Raw genomic sequence first — 26,612 nt, 5'->3', positions numbered from 1 at the left:
TCAAAATATTTAAACATTAAAACCAGTATAAAATGGACCCCAACTGTTGTTTCAGATACTTGTCTTCTTCTTTAGTTGCTAATCTAAAGAGACAGTATAACTGATGAGTTAACAGAGCCATGTGGTGACATTAAAAGATAAAACTTTGGTCTGTTTTTGCAGCAACATTCATACTTTTTCCATTTGTAGGTTGTAGATCTAAAACATGTCTGTCTGAATGTTCTTTGTTTAAACAACCAAACCAGCGCATATCGTTAACAGGAAAATAGTCAGACCACTCAGCTTAACACTCATCAGCTTTAAGGGATCTCACAATTTTTATTTACTCTCTCAACCTTCTGGGCAAGAAGGAATTTCAAGAAACCCAACCTGAAAGTTTAAGATATCCATCCATCCATTCTCTTCCGTTTCGCAAGGGAGCTGGAGCCTATCCCAGCTAACATAGGGCGAGAGGCAATGTACACTCTGAAAAGTCTGTCACAGGACTAACACATACAGATAAACAACACTAACATACATTCACCAATTAACCTAACCCCACTAACTGTCTTTGGACTGTGAGAGGAAGCCTGAGGACCCGTAGAAAACCCATGCAACCACGAGGAGAACATACCACCCACCAGGTGGTGACATCGAACTCAGGACCTTTTTGCTGTGAGGCAATAACTAAACCACTGTACAGCGAACTGTGAGATAATTATCAAAATTTATAAAATGATTGCCTGAAATTTAACTTACAGATGGAAAAAATACTGTTCAAAGTGCTAATGTTGGAAAAAATAAATACATACAAAGTTATCATTGAATTAATTCAGTTCAGTTAAATTCAATTACATTTTTTTCATTGTTTGTTTAAAGGACTAGGTACATTATTTATATCACTAAACTGTATACATGAAACCTGCAAGTTAGACTCTATGGAGCTGTCGACTGAGTGGTGGAGTCTTTTTCGATTATCAAATGGGCGCCCTCCTTCCTTGATGTTTCGCTGATAAGCCCACCACATCTCCGGAAGGTTTAGCGGTCAATCCCAGTGTCCCAGGCTCACCCCCAAAACACCATCTACCCAGTAGACGCCTGGCTGAAGTCCGGCAAGTGTTTATGTTTCTTACACAATGGAGACCAAACTAAATGTCTGTGAAGGTTCTCAGTCATCCAGGTCATCGTAGTCAAAGGAGCTTGCAAAGAAAAGCGTCTGGACTTCTTTAAGTTGCTTGAAGACGTTTCACCTCTCATCCGAGAAGCTTCTTCAGTTCTAAGGTCAAATGGTGGGGAGTCCCAGATTTAAACCTAGTGGGAGTATCCCCCCACAGAGGGACAAAAGGACCCCCTGATGATCCTCTAATCGCCTGAGCCAAGGTGTGAAACTGGGTGTGGGTCCAATCAGCCAGAGTTTCGGGTGAGTTCATTGTGAAACCTGGCCCCACCTTATCATGCGAATTCCTGAGGTCAGATGGCCCAGGATGTGAGTGGGCGTTAAGGCATCTGGGAAGGGATCTCAAAACTGGATTATAGATGGCAGAGAGTTGGTGTCGTAAACCACCGCCTCTGTTCAAAGATGGTCGCTCACAGTGGACATAGATGGCTTCTTTCACTCCTCTTTCAAACCATCTGCCCTCTCTGTCCAAAATGTGAACATTGGCATCCTCGAAAGAGTGACCTTTGTCCTTTAGATGCAGATGGACAGCCGAGTCTTGTCCTGTGGAGGTGGCTCTTCTATGTTGTGCCATGCGCTTGTGAAGTGGCTGTTTGGTCTCTCCGATGTAGAGGTCTGGGCTCCCCACCATTTGACCTTAGAACTGAAGAAGCTTCTCGGATGAGAGGTGAACATCTTCAAGCAACTTAAAGAAGTCCAGATGCTTTTCTTTGCAAGCTCCTTTGAAGACCAAACTAAAGTTCAGTCTTTTGAGCCAGAACCAATGACTGCCTTTATCAGCACTTCTGGATAGTTTCTTCACCACTTGCTGATCTACTCTCACACTCCCAACTCCCGGAAAAGCCTTGCAACCTGTTCATCAGCCTCCTCCAGTGCATCATCTTATGGTACAGTAAGGTCAATGATATAAACAAACTGGAGTGATGCCCACCATTGCACAATGTCAGGTCTCAGGTTAGTGTAGACAATCTCAGGTGTGAAGTACAGTTTTTGGCCCAGGTCCTCCAGCAGCTACCAGTCCTGTGTACCACTTGGCTAACCAATGTCTGCTTCAGTGTTGATGGTGATGAGTAAAACAAGCATGTGAATCTCCTCCATACCACTGGCTAAGATTTTTGGAGATGGAAATATATCATAGCTAAGCAGCCGCTCCAGCTTCTCCAACTTGGTGACCAGAACCTCACATGAGGTTAGTGGCCACATGAGACATGGAAAGAGGCAAAGGTCCGAAGCACCAGAGGTTCGGTTTGCCAGGGAGACTAGTTTGTCAGTAGATTCCAGGTCATTGATGGCATCCTTCCTACCCTGCTCTACCTGGTCAGTGTGCTTGAGGGGTGCATCATAGTAAAACCCTAAGCTCTTCACAAGGTTATCACATGGGAATCAAATCTTCACCAATGTGAAAGTATTTTTCAGTCAACATTTCAGCCATCTCGATGTTATCTTGGAGCTTACCGAGAAGGCTCTGAGTACACATATTGGTTGTGGTAAGAGTTGTGAGGTCTTGGTGAGATCCAGACACACCACATGAAAATTTCTTCCCTCTTTCTCTGCAACCTCTGCAGATGAACACAGATCTGGTGAAGGTCAAAGTGGTGGAGGATTGGCCGGTCACTGAGTCTCAGAAAGAACTCCAATGTTTCCTAGGGTTTGCAAATGTCTATAGGTTGTTCATCAAGAACTACAGTCAAGTACCTCCTCCAGTTACCAGTCTCACCTCCGCTAAGGTACCGTTCACTTGGTATTCTGAGGCCCACACAGCCTTCAAAGTATTAAAGCAGCTTTTTAGAACCACTTCAACTGTAATCCACCCAGACACCAGTAATTAATTCATCAGATATTCAGATTTTCCTCAAAGGTCAGAGCCACAAGGTAAACTCCAGCCGTACGCCTTCTTCTCCCGTCACCAGCCCAAGGAGCAGAATTACGACGTGGGGGGTAGAGAGCTCCTGGTAATAGAACTAGCCTTGGTAGAATGGCATCACTGGCTGGAGGGAGCTGAGCACCTGTTTCTCATTTGGACAGACCCAAGAACAGTCACTCAGTGTCATTGTCAGCCTTGAGTAGTCTAACCATGTGCGTTCAGTCTGCATTTGGATACAAGCCAAAAATATATGTAATATTTTTCCTGTACACTATAGTGAAGTTTACTGTCTGTCTGTCTGTTAATCTGTGCTTGTGAGCACCCCCCCCAAGAACCAAAACACCCCTTTCCCAATCAAAACATTATATAACAACTTGTGACATTTGGTTGTTCAGGAGGAGGGAGAAATTGAGGGAGTGAGGGCAGAGAGAGAGAGACTGAGTGAGTAAAAGAGAGAGTAGATGAGGTTTCACAGCTTCTTTTAAAACTTTACTATCACGTTACTATCTGCTGGCAGCTTAAACAACATCAATTTTACTTCTCTCTCAACTGCAGGCTCTCTGTCTCCCGTTGGTTCGAGGTTGAGGTAAACACAACAAAAAATCTAGAATCACATACTGAAAAAAATGTCTGATCATGTCTGTTAAAGGACAGTGTACAGCAGCTTCCTGCATACAGTAGCAGGCAGTTTATGTAGCGTAGGGAGAAACTGAGGGAGTGACGGCAGAGAGAGAGAGAGACTGAGTGAGTAAAAGAGAGAGATGGCAAGCTTTGAGATGTTTGAGATTTGTGACATTGAGCGTGTTTGGAGTGTGTAGTTAGTGTGTTTTCTTGTTTAGTTAGTGTGTAGTGCAGTCGAGTGTTTTGCTTTGTGTGTGTACACACACACACACACATATATATATATATATGTATACATATTGCTCGCTTTTTCAATAATACTGTAATGTCCTCTGCCTGTAACACATTGCTAGAGTCGACATTCAGACAAAACTCTTATTCAAAATGACCACGCAGACAAGAGGGTTTGACTTCACTCCCTTTACTTAGGCCAGTTGAAGTAGGGTAAAACTGAGAAAACAACATGAAATGCTCTTAGAAATCATAGACAACGACAAATACACAATGACAGTACAAATGACTTGTTTAGCCAAAAGCATTAGAGAATCCTCTCTTTACAAATACTTCTATTAAGCAAACACTGCAATCGCATTTCTTCAAGTAGATTTTGTTCATCAGTAAGGATGGAACAGAATGACATACCGACAATGCCCTTAAAGACCATTTTAAGGGAGACAATTGTCACTACAGCAGAGAACAGGAGTGTCACTACCCGATCCGTACCGGAAACCCGATCGGTACCCCGCATGCGCGAAAGATGTCTACTTCCGGTCGTAGCGTTTTACGATAGTTATGGGTCAGAGTATCTGTTAAGATGTTAAGAATAATAAGTATATCTTAAAATGTTTGCAATAATGAAGCATTTCAGTACAATGTAGACAAAAACGAAAAATAAAAAGATAGTTACGGATCGGGACTCCCCGATCCTTACTGCGCATGTGCAAAGTCGGACCGTACAAATCGGGTCTACCCGATCCGTACGGCGCATGTGCAGGGGTTTTCTTCTTCTTCTGTTCGTTTAATAGCAGTTTACTCCACAGTGTACAAGGATACTGCCACCTGCTGACTGAGCGAATGAACCCTATTGTAAACTGAATTAGCGTCATTACAAACGTGTGTTTAATTTGATTTAGTGATAATCGAGTGTGTTTATGCTTGTCTGTGTGGAGAGGATTGTTGGAATAGTGATGATGATGTCCGCTATCACTGTCAGTTGTCAGTAAACACTTCATCTGGCTGCTGAATCTTCACGTGACATATTACAAAGTCTGTATTATTAACTCTGTAATTAGGCGCCATTCTTCTTATTTTACGGCGCTGTTATTCAATCGGGAAACGCTCTCTGTTCAGGAGAAAAGCATGAATTTGTTTGTATACGGATTATCCATTGTTTAAATGTCCCGGTAGTCGGAAAGGAGGCAGAGCTGCTGAGAAATGCTAGGAGCTAACTGGGCGCTAACCGTATCATTCAAATATATTGAATGTCGCAATGTTGGCAAAGAGAGGAAGTGACGTAAGATTTGCGCATGCGGGGTACCGATCGGGTTTCCGGTACGGATCGGGTAGTGACAAGGAGAACAGGAGAAGTCTTTTCCCCAAACAATAGCATGCACTTTCTGATGACATCATAGAATAGAGACAGATTCGCGCACGTTACATCAGGTCATGCCAGAAGGAGGCACTAAAGAGCAACTTTCTCAGGGAAAATCTATTTAAACAGAACACGGTTACATGGTAACAGAACAAATACGATAATTACAATCTCTTTTTTTTCATACAGTACTTGATGTATTTAAAATATGTATACATTTTGTGGTCTGCTGCGAGACCAGTTTTACAATGTATGCCTGCTCTTAAAATGTAGGCAGTGAGTTTTTGACTATCTGTTACTGTTAGGAGTTGGTGGGGTTTCTCTGGTGTGGTGTCACGGGGTCTGCTTCTGTTTTCAGCTCAGGTAGGCGGGGTGGTGTGTCACGGGATACTGACACACCGGCGGTGCATCAGACGTCATTTGATGGACCGTTACTTAGGAGCAGCGCGACTGACGTCTGGTGTCGGAGTATTGCCACCTCCTTCAGTGGTAACGTGTTTAATTCTCCGCGGTGTGCATTACGGCCAACCTATGTCTTGGATTTTGTTTGCTTACCTGTTATCCTGTATCCTCAGCCGGATCCATCACCCGCTTACCTGTCAGCTGTTTGTGAAGCCGCATTTCCGGGATCACTACGGAGATCAATTACAGCGTTTCTCCCACATCCTGAGATGTGGGAGAAACCCTAAAGTTTTGTTTTTCTTTGATGCGTTGATGTATTTGGTTGATAAATTTTTCCAGTAGTTATATGTTTTTTGTAATCATTTCAAAAGTTTAAACATGTTTTTCTTGAGAAAGCTAAAGGCAACATTGATAAAATTATCAGAGTAATTCTCACATCAGCCTATACCTTTCAAATCTGAGCAAAACATTCCTAAGTTTATTTGCAACATATCCTGCTGTGAATTCTTTATCTTGTCACAAATGCATGTCGCATTCAGTCTTTCTAAGGATTTAACAGTTGAACCTGCATGCATTTCTCCTGTTGTTTAGAGATATTTACGCCAGACGTCTCAATAGGAATAAAGAGAAATCAAATGAGGATGATCTAATTATTCGATATTGCCTTTTTGAATGTTTTTTTTATGAATGTTTTTTTTAGGATTTCACAGTTTTCCCCCCCCACACAGAATATGGGTAATGGGTTAAAGTGAGGATTCAGTTACTTGATGCAGCAAATAAGTTTAATTGTTGATCGTCTGTATTGTTTTCAGAGTCTATAGTAAAAATAGTGAGAGATAGTGTAGTTTTTTTATATACATGTGCATGTGTCCACCGCACATGTGTTCACAAAATTGAATTCTTGCTCCTCACCAGCTATCGAAAATGTTGAAATATCAGCACCAAGCATGCTGATTCTCTATAGTAGTTTATTCACTTAGTGCTTGAGTCTGATAACGTTAGATCCTGTCCTAAGAAAGTTTCACCAAAGTTCAGCAAATCCTCAATAACTCACCTAAGTGTCAGGGGGTTGGGAAGCGCATCTGTAACCGGAAGGTCACCAGTTCGATCCCTGGGCTCTCTGTCCTGGTCGTTGTGTCCTTGGGCAAGACACTTCACCTACCGCCTACTGGTGTTGGCCAGAGGGGCCGATGGCGCAATATGGCAGCCTCGCTTCTGTCAGTCTGCACCAGGGCAGCTGTGGCTACAACTGTAGCTTTCCTCCACCAGTGTGTGAATGTGAGAGTGAATGAATAATGGTATTGTAAAGCGCTTTGGGTGCCTTGAAAAGCGCTATATAAATCCAATCTATTATTATTATTATTATTATTATTATTATTATTATTATTATTATTATTATTATTATTCACTGACTCATCGACCTGTTTTACAAATAAATCGACGTGTACACCCATCATATAGACAGCTGAGGTAAACAGTGGATTGGCAGGCTGTCTTCACTACTGATGAACACTGGCCAGTAGGGGTGGGGGAAAAAATCGATACTGTGTAGTATCGCGATATTTTGTTTGCTAATAATGTATCGATACAGGGACAGCAGACATCGATATTTTGTTCCAAAAACTTCCAGTCCACCAGATGGTGCGGTTGAGGTTGAGGAAGAGAAAGAGATCAGGAAAGCGCCATCTGCATTTAAATCAAACGTCTGGACGTACTTTGGATTTTTTAACAAGGATGGAACAAATGAGATGGATATGACACACGGGATTTGCAAGGCGTGTCGTATGAAAATAAAGTACTCTGGGAATACTACGAACATGATGGCCCATCTTACACGGCTCCATCCAAAAATAGCATTAACCGCGGACGGGAAAGCTAGCTCTAAATCAGCTCCACTGAAAAATCAACCAACGCTGGACACTCTTAGCTTAGCAAAGCTATCTCCCAATTCAGAGCGAGCTAAGAAAATAACACAATCTATCACGTACTTCATCTGCAAAGACCTGCGTCCTTACAACATTGTGGAAAACGAGGACTTTCCTACATGATCAAGACGCTGGACCCAGGTACAGTGGGGCAAAAAAGTATTTAGTCAGCCACCGATTGTGCAAGTTCCCCCACTTAAAATGATGACAGAGGTCAGTAATTTGCACCAGAGGTACACTTCAACTGTGAGAGACAGAATGTGAAAAAAAAATCCATGAATTCACATGGTAGGATTTGTAAAGAATTTATTCGTAAATCAGGGTGGAAAATAAGTATTTGGTCACCTCAAACAAGGAAAATCCCTGGCTCTCACAGACCTGTAACGTCTTCTGTAAGAAGCTTTTCTGTCCCCCACTCGTTACCTGTATGAATGGCACCTGTTTGACCTCATCATCTGTATAAAAGACACCTGTCCACAGCCTCAACCAGTCAGACTCCAAACTCCGCCATGGCCAAGACCAAAGAGCTTTCGAAGGACACCAGGAAAAGAATTGTAGACCTGCACCAGACTGGGAAGAGTGAATCTACAATAGGCAAGCAGCTTGGTGTGAAAAAATCAACTGTGGGAGCAATCATCAGAAAATGGAAGCCATACAAGACCACTGATAATCTCCCTCGATCTGGGGCTCCACGCAAGATCTCATCCCGTGGGGTCAAAATGATCATGAGAACGGTGAGCAAAGATCCCAGAACCACACGGGGGGACCTGGTGAATGACCTGCAGAGAGCTGGGACCAAAGTAACAAAGGTCACCATCAGTAACACACTACAACGGCAGGGAATCAAATCCCGCAGTGCCAGACGTGTTCCGCTGCTGAAGCCAGTGCATGTCCAGGCCCGTCTGAAGTTTGCCAGAGAGCACATGGATGATACAGCAGAGGATTGGGAGAATGTCATGTGGTCAGATGAAACCAAAGTAGAACTTTTTGGTATAAACTCAACTCGTCGTGTTTGGAGGAAGAAGAATACTGAGTTGCATCCCAAGAACACCATACCTACTGTGAAGCATGGGGGTGGAAACATCATGCTATGGGGCTGTTTTTCTGCCAAGGGGACAGGACGACTGATCCGTGTTAAGGACAGAATGAATGGGGCCAAGTATCGTGAGATTTTGAGCCAAAACCTCCTTCCAACAGTGAGAACTTTGAAGATGAAACGAGGCTGGGTCTTCCAACATGACAATGATCCAAAACACACCGCCCGGGCAACAAAGGAGTGGCTCCGTAAGAAGCATTTGAAAGTCCTGGAGTGGCCTAGCCAGTCTCCAGACCTCAACCCCATAGAAAATCTGTGGCGGGAGTTGAAAGTCCGTGTTGCTCGGCGACAGCCCCAAAACATCACTGCTCTTGAGAAGATCTGCATGGAGGAATGGGCCAAAATACCAGCTACTGTGTGTGCAAACCTGGTAAAGACCTATAGTAAACGTTTGACCTCTGTTATTGCCAACAAAGGTTATGTTACAAAGTACTGAGTTGTATTTTTGTTATTGACCAAATACTTATTTTCCACCCTGATTTACGAATAAATTCTTTACAAATCCTACCATGTGAATTCATGGATTTTTTTTTCACATTCTGTCTCTCACAGTTGAAGTGTACCTCTGGTGCAAATTACTGACCTCTGTCATCATTTTAAGTGGGGGAACTTGCACAATCGGTGGCTGACTAAATACTTTTTTGCCCCACTGTATGTGATACCATCACGACGTTTTTTCGCGGACACAGCCGTACCCAATCTCTACATAGATGTGAAGCGTAAAGTTGAGGAAAGTTTGAGCACAGCAGAAAGGGCTGCATTAACTTGCGACGCATGGACCTCGCGGGCTGTTGATTCATATGTGACTATAACAGCTCATTATCTCACAGCGGACTGGCAACTGCTGTCTTACGTTCTCCAAACTCGAACATTACATGAAAGTCACACCGGAGCGAACATTGCAAATCTCCTGCAAAATGCAGCACAGGAATGGGGGATTGCCGACAAAAATCTGGTGGTTGTCACTGACAATGCTTCTAATATGACAATTGCCACTCAGCTAGCGGGATACCTGCATGTGAAGTGTTTCGCCCATACGCTCAATCTGGCATCACAACGAGCCTTAAACCTGCCTGCAGTAGCCATGGTCTTGGGGAGAGTGCGGCGCATAACTGGGTTTTTCAATAGAAGCACAGTGGCAAACCATGCTCTGGAGCAAAAACAGAGAATGTTACAGCTCCCGACTCACAAGCTCAAGACCGACGTCTGCACGAGATGCAACAGTGCTTATGACATGCTCCAGCGTTTCCTTGAACAACAACCTGCGATTTGTGGAGCGTTGCTGTCTCCCGAAGTCAGAAAGAGTAGCACAGATATCTTTACTCTAAATGAGACGGATATTGGGAACACTGAAGAAATTGAAGTCAATGCAAGTCGCGACTACTGTGATGTCTGAGGAAAAGAATCCTACTCTGTCTCTCGTAGCACCGCTGCTAGCACAGCTGTTGCACGACACCCAAGACAACATTGGTGACACAGCGCTGGTCAGAAACATCAAGCAAAGTATCAGTCAAGACCTTAAGAAGAGATATGCCAGCACAGTCGAGAGGAACACCCTCTACACAGCATCAGCTCTCAACCCACGCTTTAAAACCCTGCCGTTCCTGTCACTGGAGGAAAGACAGGAAACCTATGCCAGAGTGGTTGCTGAGGCTATAACCCTTCAGGTAAGCAAACATTCTGGTGTTATAATTTAAATAACTTACTTACAATATTAGTAGATCGGTAATATTTTTGTCATATTGGTAATATTCTATTTAACAATTAAATACATTAATTATAATTTGCTAACATATTACTGCATACTAAAAGATATAAAATATTTATTTTCTCCCTCTCTCTGTATGTGTGTGGGTTTTCTACAGGAGGAAAAGAGGCAGCAACCCATCTGTGAGCCAGAAGCCCATGAACATCATGAGAAACCTGACGAGACTGAACAAAATCCCAGACCCCCTCTCATACCAGCCAAGATGAGGAAGTCTTGTGGGTTAACAGACTTTCTTGGTCAGACTTATGGTGATGTTGGAGCCCCACCAAAATCATTATCTGCCACAGCTGAGGAGGAGGTGAAAAGATACCAGGAGGTCACATCACTGGCACTCACAGAAGACCCACTAAGCTGGTGGAGATCCCATGAAGAAGTCTATCCTTTCCTGGCCACGCTGGCAAAAAGATACCTTTGTATCCCAGGTACTAGTGTCTCGGCTGAAAGAGTCTTCTCAACCGCTGGAGACATCGTCACAGCAAAACGGAGCACTCTGACTTCAGAGCATGTTGATCAGCTCCTTTTTCTGAGCAAGAATGCTGACATTGCTTCACTGTCCAAATGTGTTTAACTTTTTAGGGCAGCAACAAACAGGACAGTTTACTTATTTTAATTTAAGAAATGTTTTATTTTATTTAAATTTAAAACTTTTTTATTTAATGTAAAATTATATTTTGTTTTAAGCTATAATTGTACCAGATAGTTACGTTCAGTTAAGTTGGACTAGACTGTTATACAAACCGTTCACTTTGTCAGCAATAAAACTGACTGACATGAGAGAAAGACTGAGTGTGAGACTTTATTATTAGATAAAATGAATATTGATAAAATTTACCTTTATGGACAAAATCTGCAGTAGAAAAAATATGTGATAAATCACAAAATGTCGTATTGCAATACTCAGAATATTGCAAAAATATATATATAAAAAAAATCGCAATAATATCGTATCGTGAGTTAAGTATTGTGATAATATCGTATCGTGGGGTGTATGGTGATTCCCACCTCTACTGGCCAGAGTGTTTGAGGTGATTCTGGGGTAAAAACGCAAAATATTGCACAATATTGCAAAATATTACATTGGCACATAACTGTTTTTTATTCCTGATTTATTGCTAAGTGTAGATATTATTCAAGTAAAAATATAGTGTGGGCAAGAATATTTTTTCTTGCACTTTCACAAAGACAAATTTAGGATCTCCAGTGCATTATGAAAAGCAAAAGTAACAACTCCACCCACAGGGGTCTCACAAACAGCAGAGGGGAAAAGGCATTTGAGCAGCAATTCAATTCCCTCCTGAACCTATGTAGTGGCAGCATACACAGCAGTTATGGTTCTCTTTGTGGTTTTTGATAAAAGGTCACTTTATAGTTTATTTTAAAAAAAAAAGTAAAAAAAAGAAAAGTAAAAAAAAAAAAAAAGTAATTAATTGTCCAATTTTGTGTCAGTAAATATGACCGTGGTAGACTTACTGAGTCCCCGATGCTCCGTGAGTGGTTTGTCGCAAGCTGGGTGAGGCGTTACTCAGAGTCCTAGCGGCATCTCCGACTAACGCATGCTTCGCGTCAATGTGATATTTCAAGCTGGAAGTGCTTTGGTGACAAGAAAATTCCTTCTTCCACAATGTGCATAATGTCGGTCGACTGTTCCGTCTTGTAATTTTTTTAATACTCAAATTTCCCATCGAGAGGGCCAATGTGCGTTTATCATCTTCCATACTGAGTTGACTGGTTCAGCTGCCCGTCACTACCCGATCAACTACCCATTTGCGCATGTGTGAAGGCAACTGTACTTGGACAAACTGCCGGAAATGCGTTGACAGTAACATTTCAGGGATTTTGAGTCATTCTGCACTCCAGATGCGTTAATTGTGTTAAAAATTTTAATTGCGTTGACCGTGATGGAGGATAAATTTGCGTTAACACGTTAATTTTGACAGCACTAGTATGTTTCAGTTATGTTAAACCAAGTTATATGTTTCAAATATAAATAAAAAAAAGTGTACAATAACTTGCAAACCTCATAAAACGGCATTTTATTTGCAACAGAAACATAGCATGTTTAAACTTTTTAAGCAAAGATAGAAAGATATATTTTTTTAAAAGTGTATGACTCAAACTATATAAGACAGCATTAAATCTTTCCAGTCATGAACAAAGATATATATTTAACTCAAACACAGTGCTGTGTGTTACCTCATCGGTTCACATGCGTTTGTATTATTTGGTACCATATGAACTTTTACCATATGGTTCCACACATGATATAAACAATATACAACTCAAAGTCTGATCCAGGTTCCACAACAAAATACTCCCTGTTGTTCAGAAATATAAGCGGTATTTACTGTTTTATTAGAGATTCTGTAACAAGAAAGATGCAACTTAACAGGTGTCAGGATTTTCATCTCAGTTGTGTTTAAACCATGCACAAAAAAGTGCCACTATAAAAGGCGAAAAACTAGAGACTATCTGGTAGCAGCATAGATCACATTTGACTCCATTTGGTTTCTTTTTGCTTTCGGCTGAAACGTTACTGTAGCATAGTTCAAGTCATCATTGTCTCGACTCTGTGAAAAGAACATTCACAATGAATAATAATTACTTATAAAGTAATTATTATTTTTCATTAATTATTTTAAGTATATGATGGATAAACATCCATTAAGTTTTGCTTAGTAGAACATGTGCAATACAACATACAGACATACACAAATAGATTTACCATAATACATATAGCAACACATCAAATGTTAGTTTGTGGTATATGAGCTAGTTTTGTTTTGGCCTTGTCAAAGTACAAAAGTGCATTTTAAATTTAATCACCTCACTTTGGTCGAGATTTTGTTGTTCTTTAAAAGCTAGGAGGCAAAAACAACACAGTTACTCTGTCTGTTCAGTAGAGCGCATAATAAAGATTAAATACAAAAAAAGTTTTGTAGGTTTTAAAAAGTACCTTGCTGAAGTTTCCCATTTTGAACAACCAGACCAATGATGACCATTAGGAGCAAAACAGACAGACCACCCAGGGTGACGCTCGTCAGCTTAGCTACAACGTCAGGTTCTTCTGCTAGAAAAATCCAGAAAATTAAAACCTCCAAAACTGTTTTATGGCTTTCAAATCATGTGCACATGCACAATAAAATACATTTTTAGGAAAATCTTACGTTTAAATTTGCTGTCCATGTCATCTGCAGGCTCATCAGTGTCTTTTCAAAAACAAGACACTAAATTTGTTTTTTTATTGATTCAATAATAATCAAATTATAGAAAATCCACATTATTGTATATGCAATGCAGGAAGTGTAGCATAATTAGAAAAAGAAATATTCAAACAATGGGAACCAAAACAAAGACTACAATAATAGTCTACAGAACAATAATGCAATAATCTTACCACCAACGTTTAAACGCGTCACACTGAAAAGCAGACGTCCAGCTGAGTGAAATCCACAGAAATACAGCCCAGAGTTAGATTGATCCACTTTCTTGATTTTGAGGAAAAGAGTTATGATGTTGGTTGTCATTTCAAATTTTCCATTTCGAAATCCATCACTGTATGTAGCTTCACTTTTAGAATTTACCAAACGAGAGATATATCGGACTGTGGTACTGTTGACCAATCTAAACCAGAAAGTCATAGAGTCCATTTTTGAGTTGTTAGCGCACTGCAGAGTCACATCTTCACCTGGGTGGACCTTTGTGGTCTGAAAATCTGAAGCTGAAATGGAAATTCTCCCTGAAACAATGAAAAAAAACCAGACAAATGTTCTTTAGAGACTTACTGTAAGATAACATGATGGGGAATTCGATATCTCTAAATAGTAAAGTTGGTAATAAGCAAATGTAGTTGATGATGGGTTCAACAAACAATAATAAGTTAATATTGATGTTAAGTGTAAGAAACTATACTTACAGAAGCTACAAAGACTTAAAGCTGTTATAAAGCTGAAGTTCATCGTTGTGTGTTTGATGCTCTGCAAGCCCGCCGTTGGTGTGTTCACTAGAAAGGTTGCTCTCAGTTTCCTACTGTGAATGCGATAGAGGCGGAGTGTCACCCGGTGCTTTTTTTTAAACTTGCTTTTGGTTGATTTTTATTTTTAGGTTTTAGCTTCTGTGCAGCACTTTGTGATTTTTATCTTGAAAGGTGCTATATAAATAAAGTTTTACTTACTTACTTACTTACTTAAGTAATTTCAAACTGGCTCACAGACAGTGTTTATTCCTGTTCAGCCATTTTATAGATAGTAACATGAACCCACACATTACTGTTAACAAGTAACAGCTAATTTAATTTAATCTTCATTTAATTTCACTTCATTTCCCAAGATGAATCTATTTCAGTTATCAATCAGATTTGAAAAAACCTCCATAGTGCTGAGTCAGCACTCTTAAAGGTTATTAATGGGTGTGAATGGGTGAATGACTGAATGTAGTGTAAAGCGCTTTGGGGTCCTTAGGGACTAAGTAAAGCGCTATACAAATACAGACCATTTAAATTATATTTTCCTTCTCTGTTTAGGTTTTGTTAGTTTAATTATTGTATTTCTGAGTTTTTGTTTATGTTTGCTCTGCCTCAATTAAAGGCATGTTTTCAGTTTAAGAATGTTGTCAGTGTTTGCTTATGGTCAACATTTTCTCTACTATATGGCAGATGTGACACTGGCAGATTTATCTGCCTCTGAAGCAGAAAGATATTTCTACTTGTCTATTAAACCGCTTCTGGCATGTCTAGAAGATACCAAAACTTTGATGGCCCTAAACTTTTTTAAAATGTAATTCATTCAAGCAGAGGTGATTGTGTTTGGTCCGAGCGGACCTTGTGATTCTTTTTCGTCTCAGGTTCAGAATGTATTGAATATAATCTTTTTTGGACCTTCCTCCCAGTTTTGCTTAACCCTTTATGGCTGGTCAGAGCAGGCACGCTCCATTTTACGTAACTATTTTTAAATCCCGGTAGAACTGCAACCACATAAGCAAGCGCAATAAAGTTTTTTTTACATATGAAACCGGAGGAAGTGTACTTCCAATTTATGCATTCAGCTTGTTCTAGGTCACGGTTTCCTTCCACATATGGCTTTGCAAAAGTTGTCTAAAAAGCATTTGCAGCAACAAAAACATAATATTCCAGAAACACCTTTTGCCGATCTGATCAACTATACATAACTCTTCCTACGTTGGAATAAATGTCAGCACGATCTGTCTCATGTCCGCAATTACCTGCCCGAAACCGGAAATGACGTCATTTTTGTGGAATATCCTTCAGAGGCATCTTTCTGGCTCTGAAGCAGAAAGATATTTCTGCTTGTCTATTAAACCACTTCTGGCATGTCTAGAAGATATTAAAACTTTGATGGCCCTAAATTTTTTCAAATGTAATTCATTCAAACAGAGGTGATTGTGTTTGGTCCTAGCAGACCTTGTGATTCTTTCTCTATTGATTTGGGACCCCTGGCAAAGTATTTTAAACTTGTTGTTACTAACCTGGGTTTTAAGATGGACTGGGATTTTAAACTGGACACTCGAATTAGGGCTACTGTCAAGTCCACTTTTTACCATTCAAGGCATTTGGCAGAGGTAAGACCTATTTTATCCAGGCCTCATTTTGAAACAACAATCCATGCTCCTGTTTCATACAGAGTGTACACCTCAGTTTGTTTTTTGGATGTTTTACAATATGAAAAAGATGTAATTTCACATACTGTAAAGATTCAATACCGGATTTAAAAATGATGTATTATCCAATGTCACTAAGTCCTAAGTCCTTACCTTTAAACATAACCTCACTTATTCCTCTTCTGCCAAGTATCCTTGGCCGAGTTGCTGTGTGTGTGTATGTATGAATGTATATGAATGTTAGATAGAAAGCACTTACTTGGAGGAAGCTTATAAAAAAGTGCTTTTTGAATGTGTGAATGAGGCAAGTTGTACAAAGCACTTGTTCTCAGAGTAGAAAAGTGCTATAGAAGAACCATCTCTGAGTAAAATGATCTCACACTTTTTTCTCTCCCTGGGAAACACAACAGCTGTACCTTTTACAAGCAGACACACTGTGACAAACTACTACAGACGCAACAAACAGTTTACTTTCAAATAACCAAAAGAAGCATGAACAATTCCTGAATAGCACTGGAGAATTTATACACTTGATAGTAATTCATGACAAACTGTTTCTGAAGCTTAAGGAGAGTAAAGTTGTTATACAGATGAAACACTTTATAACTGTTGGAAAGCAATGACCACTAATGAACACTTCAGGATTGTGCTGTTATTTTGCAGCATGTTTACAGCAGGAATCAATGTTATGTACAAATGGATATAAAAGCAATATGCAACAAGGGTGATATTGTCACCCTGTGTTTTTGTTTTTTGTACTTTTACTTTTTTTATTATTATGAATCATGACTGTTGGTGTTTTGGTTTCCCAGAGTTTATTCTGTGCTCCCTCTGTTTTGTGTCATCCCTGCCTGTGTGTCCCCTCTAGTGTAGTCAGGTCTCTGTGTTAAGCGTCTCTGAGTTTGTGTCTTTGCGTGTTTCCTGTTTTACTTTGAAGGTCTGTGTCTGATGTCAGTGTGTTTACGTTTCCCCCTGTCGTGTCTGATTACTCCCAGCTGTGCCCTCCTTCTTTGTCTCATTCCCTCGTTATCACTCTGTGTATTTAAGCCTTGTGTCTGCGTCCTTTAGTTGCTGGTTCGTCTGCGTTATCCCCCTCCGTCATCCGAAGTGGTTTCCCTGCATCTGTCTACGTCTCCTTGCATCTCCATTTGTGTCTCTAGGTTTCAGGTTTGTTTAATGTGTAGTTTTCCCAGTTTGGGTCCAGGCTCAGTTCTGTTTTTCGCCACCCTTGCCTTTTTCTATTGTCAACCTCCATTAATAAAGCTCCCTCACATCAGACGTGCCTGCATCTTGGGTCCTTTAATAATTCCACACAGCTTGCCCCGCGAGCCTTGACAGATATATGAGACCTTATGTTGTATCGTCTGATGAAAGAGTTTCAGATGTATTTATATTAACTGGACTCTATTGTATTTATATATGTTGTGTTTGTTCAAGACATTTAGCATCATGTTTGTTTGGCGACAAAGATTTTAAATGAGCAAGAAAATATTAAGAATTAATAAAACAGAACATACAAATGTACAATTACAGTAGCATTGTTTCTTCACTGCAGAGTTAGAATTGCTGCATCATATCATTAATATGATACAGCATCATTTCCAGTTACATAGTGAGTCCGTCTGGTGGCAGCATAGATCGTGTCTGTCTCGATCGCTCTTCTTTTTGCATTTGGTCGAAATGTCGCTGCAGCATATTTTGGGCCGTCAGAGCCATGAATCTGATATGAATAATCATAACCAGTGTTCAGTTTTTTATGATTGATAATACAATAAGTTAAATAGTTCAACTGAACCCATCACCAATTTATTGATCTTGAGGCTAATTTTCGGTAAACAAAAATGAAGCTGCCAGAACTCTTGCTAAGTCACCAACAGCAAGGACAAGCTGAGAAAACTCAGCTGATTTTATCTGCATAGATAGCAAGGTTTCAACCAGAGGAAATGTTTCATATACGTGTGAAGTCAGCAGTAATAAAAAACAGAAGGTCTTTTGCAGGAAGAGGAAGTATAATTTTGTGTTGTTTTGTCTTTTGATCAAGACATATAAGAGCATAAGATAATACATACAATATCCAGTCACAGTTATATCCATGTGCCACATGAATGTAGTCTTTATTTTTCAAGAACATTTATAGTCAGCAAGTATCGACTGTTTCTGTTCAGGTCGTGTGCAGATTTCCATTTCATTAATAATCACGTTACATGTTTGTTTGGCTAAATACACTTTGATGGACAAAGTAAGAACTCAGAATTAACAGGAAAACACATATGAAAATTCAGTTAGCATTGGTTCACCACAGCAAAGTATTTTTTTTTTCTTAACAAGAGTTTTTCATTTCCCCAATAAGTCATGATAACATCATCAGGCAGTTCAAGTCGCCTGCTGATTCTATCTGGTGGAAGCATAGATCACATTCGGCTCGATCTCTCTTCTTTTTGGTTTTGGTCGAACTGTCACTGCAGCGTAGTTCACATCATCAGATCCATGATTCTGTGAAAAGCACATTTATTATGAGTATTATATACATATTAATTATAATTATAGACAAATGTAAGCAATAAGAATGAAGTGTTTATGTTACATTTCTAAAGGAAAGAGGATAATTAGTCAACAGCTACTTGCAACACACAAACTAAAAATCTTATTTCTCCCTTTATACGATATGTAATTTGCACTGTAATGCTGTAAAGGCACATTTTGTTTAAGCGCTGCTAATCAGAGCATAAAAGTACATTTTTAGATTGACTCACCGTGCTGTGGTCCGGATTCTGTTCTTCTTTATTTGCTGATCCACAAAAAACAAATTAGTGTTATTCTAAGAGCGATTTTGTAGCTGTAAAAAGTACCCATCTGAAGTTTCCTGTTTTGAACAACCAGACCAATGATGACCATTAAGAGGAAAACAGACAGACCACCCAGGGTGACGCTCGTCAGCTTTGCTACTTCGTGAGCCTCTAATACAAAAATAAAGGTAAAAAGCAACATGGCTGAAATTTATTTCACATTCATGTGTTTTTAATCATCTGCACAATAAAAGAAATGTTGACTTACGTTGAGAGATGAAGTCCATGTCATCCTGAGGCTCATCGGTGCCTATTCAAAAATAAAGCTTTGATTTTTTTTAGTCCTTATTTATATATTTATCTTAATCTATAACCACCATAGTCTTTGTATACAGAGTGTTGACAATAATTACATTGCATATGTAATATAAATTAAAAGAGGAACAACCGAAGAATGAGGAGGCAAAGATTTTACAATAATCTTACCTCCAACCTTTAATTGCATGACGCTTAAATTTAGACGTCCCTCTGAGAAATATCCACAGAAATACTGCCCAGAGTCAGACACATCCACTTGTTTGATTTTGAGAACGACATCAGAGGTGTTTTGTGTCATTTCAAATTTTCCAGGTTGAAATTCAGCATTGTACTCAACATCGTTATTATACATAAAAACAATAGAGTTGACTGTGGTTCCGTTGACCAGTCTGAACAAGAAGGTCATAACGTCATATTTGTAAATCCTGGGCCACTGCAGAGTCACATTTTCACCTGCCTGCACCTCTGAGGTCTGAAACTGAGAACCTGAGGCAGCAATCCAGCCTGAAACTGTGGAAACAATGAGATGTTTAATTGCTCTACATGGTGCTACACCTGTGAGTGTAAAGTTACTAATAAGCAAATGTGTTTAAATTATTATAGGTTAAAAATGCAATAAAAGATTAACTAATGATGTCAAAGAGTAATGGAGCAAACTTACAGAAACAAGAAAGAGCTAAAGCTTGTATCACGTTCATCATCGTGCACATGACTGCTGCCCTGCAATGTTCGCAGATGGTGTGTTCACCAGGAAGGGTGACACAGTGTGATAAATGTGATAGAGGGAGGAGTTTTGTGTTGCTTTCAAAGCTAAATGCGTTTAGGTCATAGAGTCATGACACAAGTGTTTAGATGTAGCTGCCATCACCAGTGTGTGACTGTGTGCGTGAATGGGTGGATGACTGGATATGTAAAGCGCTTTGGGGTCCTTAGGGACTAGTAAAAGCGCTATATAAATACAGGCCATTTACCATTTACCATAGTCTTAAAGGGCTTTTTGGAAGATTTTTATTTATTTTTTGTCTTTACTTTAAAGAAGAAGAAGAAGAAGAAGAGTGATGTTTCATTTTTTCTCAGCTTTAAAAACATGCATTATTAAAAAATTGGTTGTTGTTAAAATGCTGATACTGTCAGGGTTGGCTGTGTGGCAGGCAAAGGGTAGACCCAAAAGAAGGGAGTTTTATTGCTGTAAAGTTATAAACCATAGCTAAACACAAAACTCTAAAACTAGAAACTAAGAACTGGAAACAAAAAGCTAGAAACAAGGAGTAGCGATGGAAACAAAGGGAATAAGGAAACACACTGCAGCAGGAATGACACGACAATAAGCAGAGGAAAACAGGGAACACAGCTGGAAATAAACAAACTAACAGGACAGTAGGAAGCAAAACTGAACACAGGATGAGAGCCTGTCAAAATAAAACAGGAACCACGCAGACCAAGACGCACAGGCTTGACACTTGGGGAAGAAACAGGCATGGGTGATAGACATGACGGGCTGGGGAGAACACAGACGACACCAAAACAACCAGAGCACAAAAGGGAGCAGATTAAATGAAGAAGAAACTAAGAACTAGAAAACTAAATGTTTAAACTAGGAAGAACAAGCAACCTAAACAAAATATCAAATGAGACCTAAGAAACATTTACTATCTGTCATGGGAACCATGAAAGATAGTAAAAGTCAAAGAGTCCTTGAGTCAACACTTTTATGACAACAAAAGACATGCTGTTATATGACAAAGTTGGGTTTTAACTTCCATTTGATTTACTACTTCATGGGCCATCGTACTTGTATTTTTGTTTTTTAAAGAATACATCAAATAATAATCAAATAATGCAACCTACAAAGAACAGAAGGTAACTGAAAAAACGGTTCTCCATCATGGACAACCAATCACACCCACTCCACTGTGGTCTGAAACTTACAACCCAAGACAGAAAATACAGCCTGAAGCAGTAGAAACAACAAGATGTTAGTTTGCAGCCTGCTGCTGCCTCCTTTAAACCTGCCTGGCAGCGGCTTGTGCCTGGCGGGGGCCTGCCACGCAGTCACTGGAGGTGGAGGTGCGTCAGGGTCTATGCCTGCCGGAGGTGGAGGAGGAGCTGCTCCAGCCGGAGGTAGATGAAGAACTGGACCAGCTGATGGTGGGGGAGCTGTGCGAGGAGATGGAGGTCCACGTGCCACAGAGGGCTGCTCGGCCTGAGCCTGAGGTCAGGCTGCTGCGCCGCCGCTGCCACTGGATACGCGGGTGGCCCCAAACCTACGACACCGGCACCGCTGGATGCGCGGGCGGCCACCAAGAACGACACCTCCCCATTGCTGGGCCAGAAGCTGGGGGCGCCAACGGTCCGGGCCAATTCAATCTCTGGCTTGCAGGAGGAGGGAGTAGGTTCACCTGGATGTTTTCCTCGGCCTCAGTTGGATGATGGAGGTATGTGGCGGGGCGTGGTCTGCAATGCAGCTGCAGGCGAGATGCGCTGCTGGCAGCTGGAAAGTTGCTGCCGTGTTGTAACAGCAACATTGAGCGTTAATAAAGCGTGTGAGATTCTGAAAAGCATGAACATGTGGACGGGTCTGTCATAGTTTTGTTACACGAAGGCTTCTCAAATCACTAGAGTTTGAACACCAACACATAAAGTGTTAACAAAAACCCAGATGAGGCAAGAAACCCCAGGTGGCCCCAACAAAAACAAAGACCAAATCGCAGTGCATGCCATCAGCATGTCAAGCTTGAAACATACAGGAAGACCAGTGCCCAGGGCCCCTGCTGAGAACCAACAGAACCCAGACAGCACAAGAGTCAAGGGCAGTGAACAAACCAAAGGCTCATGAAGGACACCAGCCAGCTTAATGTGACACGATGAGTTAGAGATGATGCTCTTATCATGCTACACTGACACATGGAAAGAACCATGTATTAAAAGGAGGGATTTTACAACAAATACAGCAACAGTGGTTTACAAAGAGATTCTGTAATTACCCTTTCAATAATCTTTTAACTCTTGTATGATTTGTGCAGTAATAATACAAGCAGAGGAATTCAAAGGCTACAGGCAGCACATCCACACCCAGATAAGCCTTTTTATCATCAACACATGGACTTTGACATTGATCTCAGGCCATGTGAACGTAAAAAATAATGCTCAGTGTTTGCTGACATGTTCTCAAATTAAGCAGCAGATTTCCTTGCAAATAAGATGCAGGTGCAGAAGCAAAAACCTTGCTCAAAGAAACCCTTTCAAAGTGGCGAATTCCAGATAAGCTCAGCACTAGTTTTGAAACAGTAGGTTAAGGCACAATGTGCATAAAAAACCCCACACCCTTACAAACCAGAACACTGATAAGAGATCTTCAAAGACGATTCCAGATACTTCTGTGAACCCAGACTGAGGTTAAAGTCAAAGTTGCACAGCTTAAGATTCATGCCAGCAATAACAAGAGGATTCAAGAACCACAAAACTTACTCAGAGTTTTAAAGATTTGCACACTGATGCTGAGGAAGACAACAAGGTTGATCAACGCGCTTTGGCCTTTCAATCTACAGCTGCGTTGGAACAAAAGTAAGAGTGTTGGGTGAAAAAGTGCCCCAACAAGAGCTTATCAAGCTCCAACTAAGTGACACACGGGGGGAAAGTCTGTCACCAGGTATCAGCAGTTGAACACAGACAATAGCTGTTTAGGATGGTGTGACCTGAGAAGTTTTTCAGTTGTGTTGTTTTTTCTGTGATTCGTGATCATTTTCACATATGATCAACATCCACATAAACACAAACGCTGGAAAGGCTTGAAGACTCAGTCAAGGTGCTTTCTTCCTGAGAGTTTCAGCTTCTTCTCTAGTCCTAAATTTTATCCAAATAAATTTGTGCGTACATTATTTGAATCTCACAACTACTTCACTAATAAATTCTTAGTGAATTTTCTGTATGGCAGTTAGACCTACTTATAATGGTCAACCCTAATAATAATAACAATTACTGCTGTGAGTTCATTTGTTATATCAACCACACAAATTTTGACTCATCATCTTAAATTCCAGTCATTTCATTCCCACAAGTGATTTTGCGAGGCCTCCAAAATGCTTTGAACCCCCACAGGGTGTATTTACTCCTTCAGAGATAAATGTGACTGATTGTTTCATCTCCCCCTGTCATGTGTTTGCTGGGAGCTCTCCAGGTCTCCAACAGATTCATGCATGCAGTGCAGACATTGATGATTTCATTGTCAGTCTTCTGTCTCCTACCAACAGCACTGAGTCAATGGGCATGACAGAGCTGGCCTTCCTGATGAGCTTATCCAACCACTTCCTCTCAGCTGCAGATAAGCTGCTGTTTCAACAGATATCATAGAAGATGGCTGATGCCACCACAGAGTCAGAAAAGGTCTTCAGGAGCACCTGCTGCACTCCAAAGGCTTCCTGAGCAGGTAGAGTCTGACCTGACCCTTCCTGTAATGAGCATCATTCCACTATCCCACTGTCAGTTCCCCAGATGTTCACTGGTGTCGGTGTGGTGGGTCTGCACCTGTGGAAATCCACCACCAGCATCAGCATGATGGTAAGAATTCCAAACCATGGAAAAGAAAGATCCTTTATGCCCACTCTATCCACACAATGAGTATAAAGGAGCTGTTATAATTTTGCTTTTTGGCCAATCCTTGTGATAAGACTGTTCATGCAGTATTGATGTCTTTACAAAGGCTTCAACAATCTTTCAATAAATATCTGAAAATCAGTTTGATTTTGGTTCTTAGTCAATTTGTTTCACATCACATGTCTTACCCAGTCTGACACATACTTGCAGTAATCCTCTCTAAATATGATGATTAACCTTTACAAGCTCATTGAGTATGAGGAACAATTTAAAAGACTCAAAGAGGCCAAACTTAGTTTTTGCTGCTTTCTGTCAAATGAAACCAGCCTGGCCTTCAGAGTAGAGCCTCTTACTGGATCAGTGTTTTTTCCACTAAAAGCATGTCACCCTTTTCAAATACATTAAAGCAGTTGACCTAAACAGCTGAAAGAGAGATGTGAAACTTTTATGTGAAAGCAGTTCAGCTATTTTTGCGTGTGGTTTCATTGCAATGCTAAAAGCCTTTGATAAACAGTGTTGCTACAAACTTTCTGTTTGTTCAAATGTCAAGAAAGACAACTTCTCCTTTCTCATATAAGAGAATAGAAACTGTGAAACAATTACTAATGTCAGTGTATTCAAACTAAAATCATGTTTATGTTTTATATAAAACTTGATGGAATTAATTTCAGAGAAACATACCTTACACCATAGCTCCAATGATTTCATTATTTTTGTTTTTGCATATAAGACCAGTGTAGCCCAGTCATAGATTACATATTGTTATAATTACACAAAACGTGTTCTTTATACCTGACTGTTAGGACCTTCAAGCCTGTAGTTATATTCATTATCAGTTAGAGCCCCTCCTCATTGTTCTTCTTCTTCTTTGGTGCAACCCTATGAATACAGTGTCCGTCCCTTTGGCCCCTCCCCTTTTTCTAAAATTCCCCTGTGGGGGAGGAGCTGGAGCGAGTAAGTTATTTACTTGGAGGTCTTTCTTTTTTTTACCCTTCTTTGTCAGACACAACACAGAAACACACCGGTTACACCAGCAAGACGAGAGTTTTGTAAATAACGTCTCTATTAGTATTTGAATTAATGAAGTCATTTCATATTTGTTGTTAGTGCTGAAATCTTCCTGTGGTGCAGACTTTGTCCATTTATTTGTCTTCAAAGGGTGCATGGCTGCAGTTTTAATCACTTTCATTAAATAATTGTAATTATTTTTCTACAAATCTGCAAAGTCTGACATTATGTAATCAGTGTTGGGAAGGTTACTTTTAAAATGTATTCCACTACAGATTACAGAGTACATGCCCCAAAATGTATTTTGTAATGTATTCTGAATACTTTGGATTACTTAATATATTATCATGCTTTTTACAACTACATGAATGTACTATTGCTTTGTGCGGGCGACCGTGGCTCAGGGGGTTGGGAAGCACATCTGTAACCGGAAGGTCGCCGGTAGTCCTGGTAGTTGTGTCCTTGGGCAAGACCCTACTGCCTACTGGTGTTGGCCAGAGAGGCCGATGACGCGATATGGCAGCCTCGCTTCTGTCAGTCTGCCCCAGGGCAGCTGTGGCTACAACCGTAGCTTGCCTCCACCAGTGTGTGAATGCGAGAGTGCATGAATAGTGGCATTGTAAAGCGCTTTGGGTGCCTTGAAAAGCGCTATATAAATCCAATCCATTATTATTTATTACTATTACTGAAGGTCTGCGGCTCCGAACCGTAGCAAAGGGACCTCTGGCTAATACGTCGGATTCGTAGCCGAAAAATAGCTTTACTTTGTTGTCTGGGTCAACTTTGCTTGTGAGGCGAGAGACAGAGAGAGGCGTTGAAAGGCTGCTCCAACAGAACTTATTGTTTCGGAGGAAACAAGCCAAACATACTGTGGCAAGCTCAGACAAGGAGGAGACAGATGTGTCGTTTGGTCTTGCTACCCTGAGTTGCCAGGGAGCACAGCCATTTATTTTCCAACAGAAACACACTGCTGTTACCAAACTGCTCGGCATAGCTTAGCACAACAACAACAAAAAGGCGCTCTCTCACACAGGAAGCACACAGTCGCAGAGAAAGCGCGTCGCCCTGTAAATATGGCAACCGTAACGCTGCCGCCTGGAACAACAGAACGTAGCTGTCAAACAAAACCCAAACAGTCCTGACCCGCCACAATATGAAACAGGAAAATACCGCCGTGTAATCCATTTATTTCAACAAAGTAACTGTATTCTATTGTAATTATTAACTGTTTTCTAAATACCACAAAACAAATAGGGGCTGAGGGCGTGAAGATGCAGCTGAAAGTATAGAGGAAATAGAAATAAAAACAAGAAGCAGTACGAACACCAGTCAAACAGGGAAATGAGTTTATCTGTTTGTAGTATAAATAACATGAGTTTCTGCTGCAGGCCTCCTGCGTCTTTTTACTGCTGATTGCAGTGCTGGATCCTTCAGGGTGCCAGGGTCCAGACTCTGTAATTAAAAGTACAGAAATAAAATAACTGAACTGGCTTAAAGCTGCAAGCATCAAAATATTCAAACATTACAGCATACTGTATAAAAAGGCTCCCACCTCAAATTGTTCTGGATTCTTATTTTCATGTTCTTTAGCTGATAATTCAAAGACATGATCATCAATTCAGTGAACAATACAGTGACATTAAAAGCTAAGACTTTGTGGCAACATTTGTATTTTTTCATATAGTTGACGTTTCACCAAATATGAGAAACACCGAGTTGAAGTAAAAAGTACCTGATTTCCCGAGTTGAACAACCAGACCAACGATCTGGTTAAGAGGACAACAGACAGACCACCCAGGGTGACGCTCGTCAGCTTTGCTACTTCGTAAGCCTCTAATACAAAAATAAAGGTAAAAAGCAACACGGCTGAA

General features: G+C 40.5%; 1 protein-coding gene and 1 long non-coding RNA gene across 4 annotated transcripts in view; one reads left to right on the top strand and one right to left on the bottom strand.

The window, feature by feature from the left end:
• LOC146523247 (uncharacterized) overlaps window positions 1–26,612 on the top strand; it is a 339,030-nt gene that overhangs the window by 118,838 nt on the left and 193,580 nt on the right. The window lies entirely within an intron of this gene.
• LOC146523269 (uncharacterized) lies at window positions 17,004–21,285 on the bottom strand. Of its 3 annotated transcripts, none has more exons than XM_085153848.1 (6): window positions 19,802–21,169; window positions 19,309–19,650; window positions 19,091–19,132; window positions 18,886–18,993; window positions 18,790–18,824; window positions 17,004–18,529 (listed from the first exon to the last, which is right to left on the bottom strand). In XM_085153848.1, the coding sequence occupies exons 1-6, from the start codon at window positions 19,848–19,850 to the stop codon at window positions 18,428–18,430; spliced, it is 678 nt and encodes a 225-aa protein (XP_085009974.1). In that variant the 5' UTR covers window positions 19,851–21,169; the 3' UTR covers window positions 17,004–18,427. The 3 variants fall into 3 exon arrangements, with proteins under 3 accessions (XP_085009974.1, XP_085009975.1, XP_085009977.1); XM_085153849.1 differs by having other exon boundaries at window positions 19,309–19,644; window positions 19,802–21,163; XM_085153851.1 differs by lacking the exon at window positions 18,886–18,993 and having other exon boundaries at window positions 19,802–21,285.

Source organism: Neolamprologus multifasciatus, chromosome 3, assembly GCF_963576455.1.
Source record: "Neolamprologus multifasciatus chromosome 3, fNeoMul1.2, whole genome shotgun sequence".
NCBI classification, from domain to species: domain Eukaryota; kingdom Metazoa; phylum Chordata; class Actinopteri; order Cichliformes; family Cichlidae; genus Neolamprologus; species Neolamprologus multifasciatus.
The sequence above is the reverse complement of the archived record's forward strand: the minus strand, read 5'-3'. Positions and strand labels throughout refer to the sequence as shown.

Excerpts from the sequence above, each read along its gene's own strand:
- LOC146523269 (XM_085153848.1), bottom strand. The coding sequence starts at position 19,850 with ATGTGCACGATGATGAACGTGATACAAGCTTTAGCTCTTTCTTGTTTC. Across the intron at positions 18,994-19,090 it reads CATGGACTTCATCTCTCAAC|AGGCTCACGAAGTAGCAAAG; the intron begins GTAAGTCAACAT and ends TTTTTGTATTAG. Across the intron at positions 18,530-18,789 it reads AGAATCCGGACCACAGCACG|AATCATGGATCTGATGATGT; the intron begins GTGAGTCAATCT and ends TGCTTTTCACAG.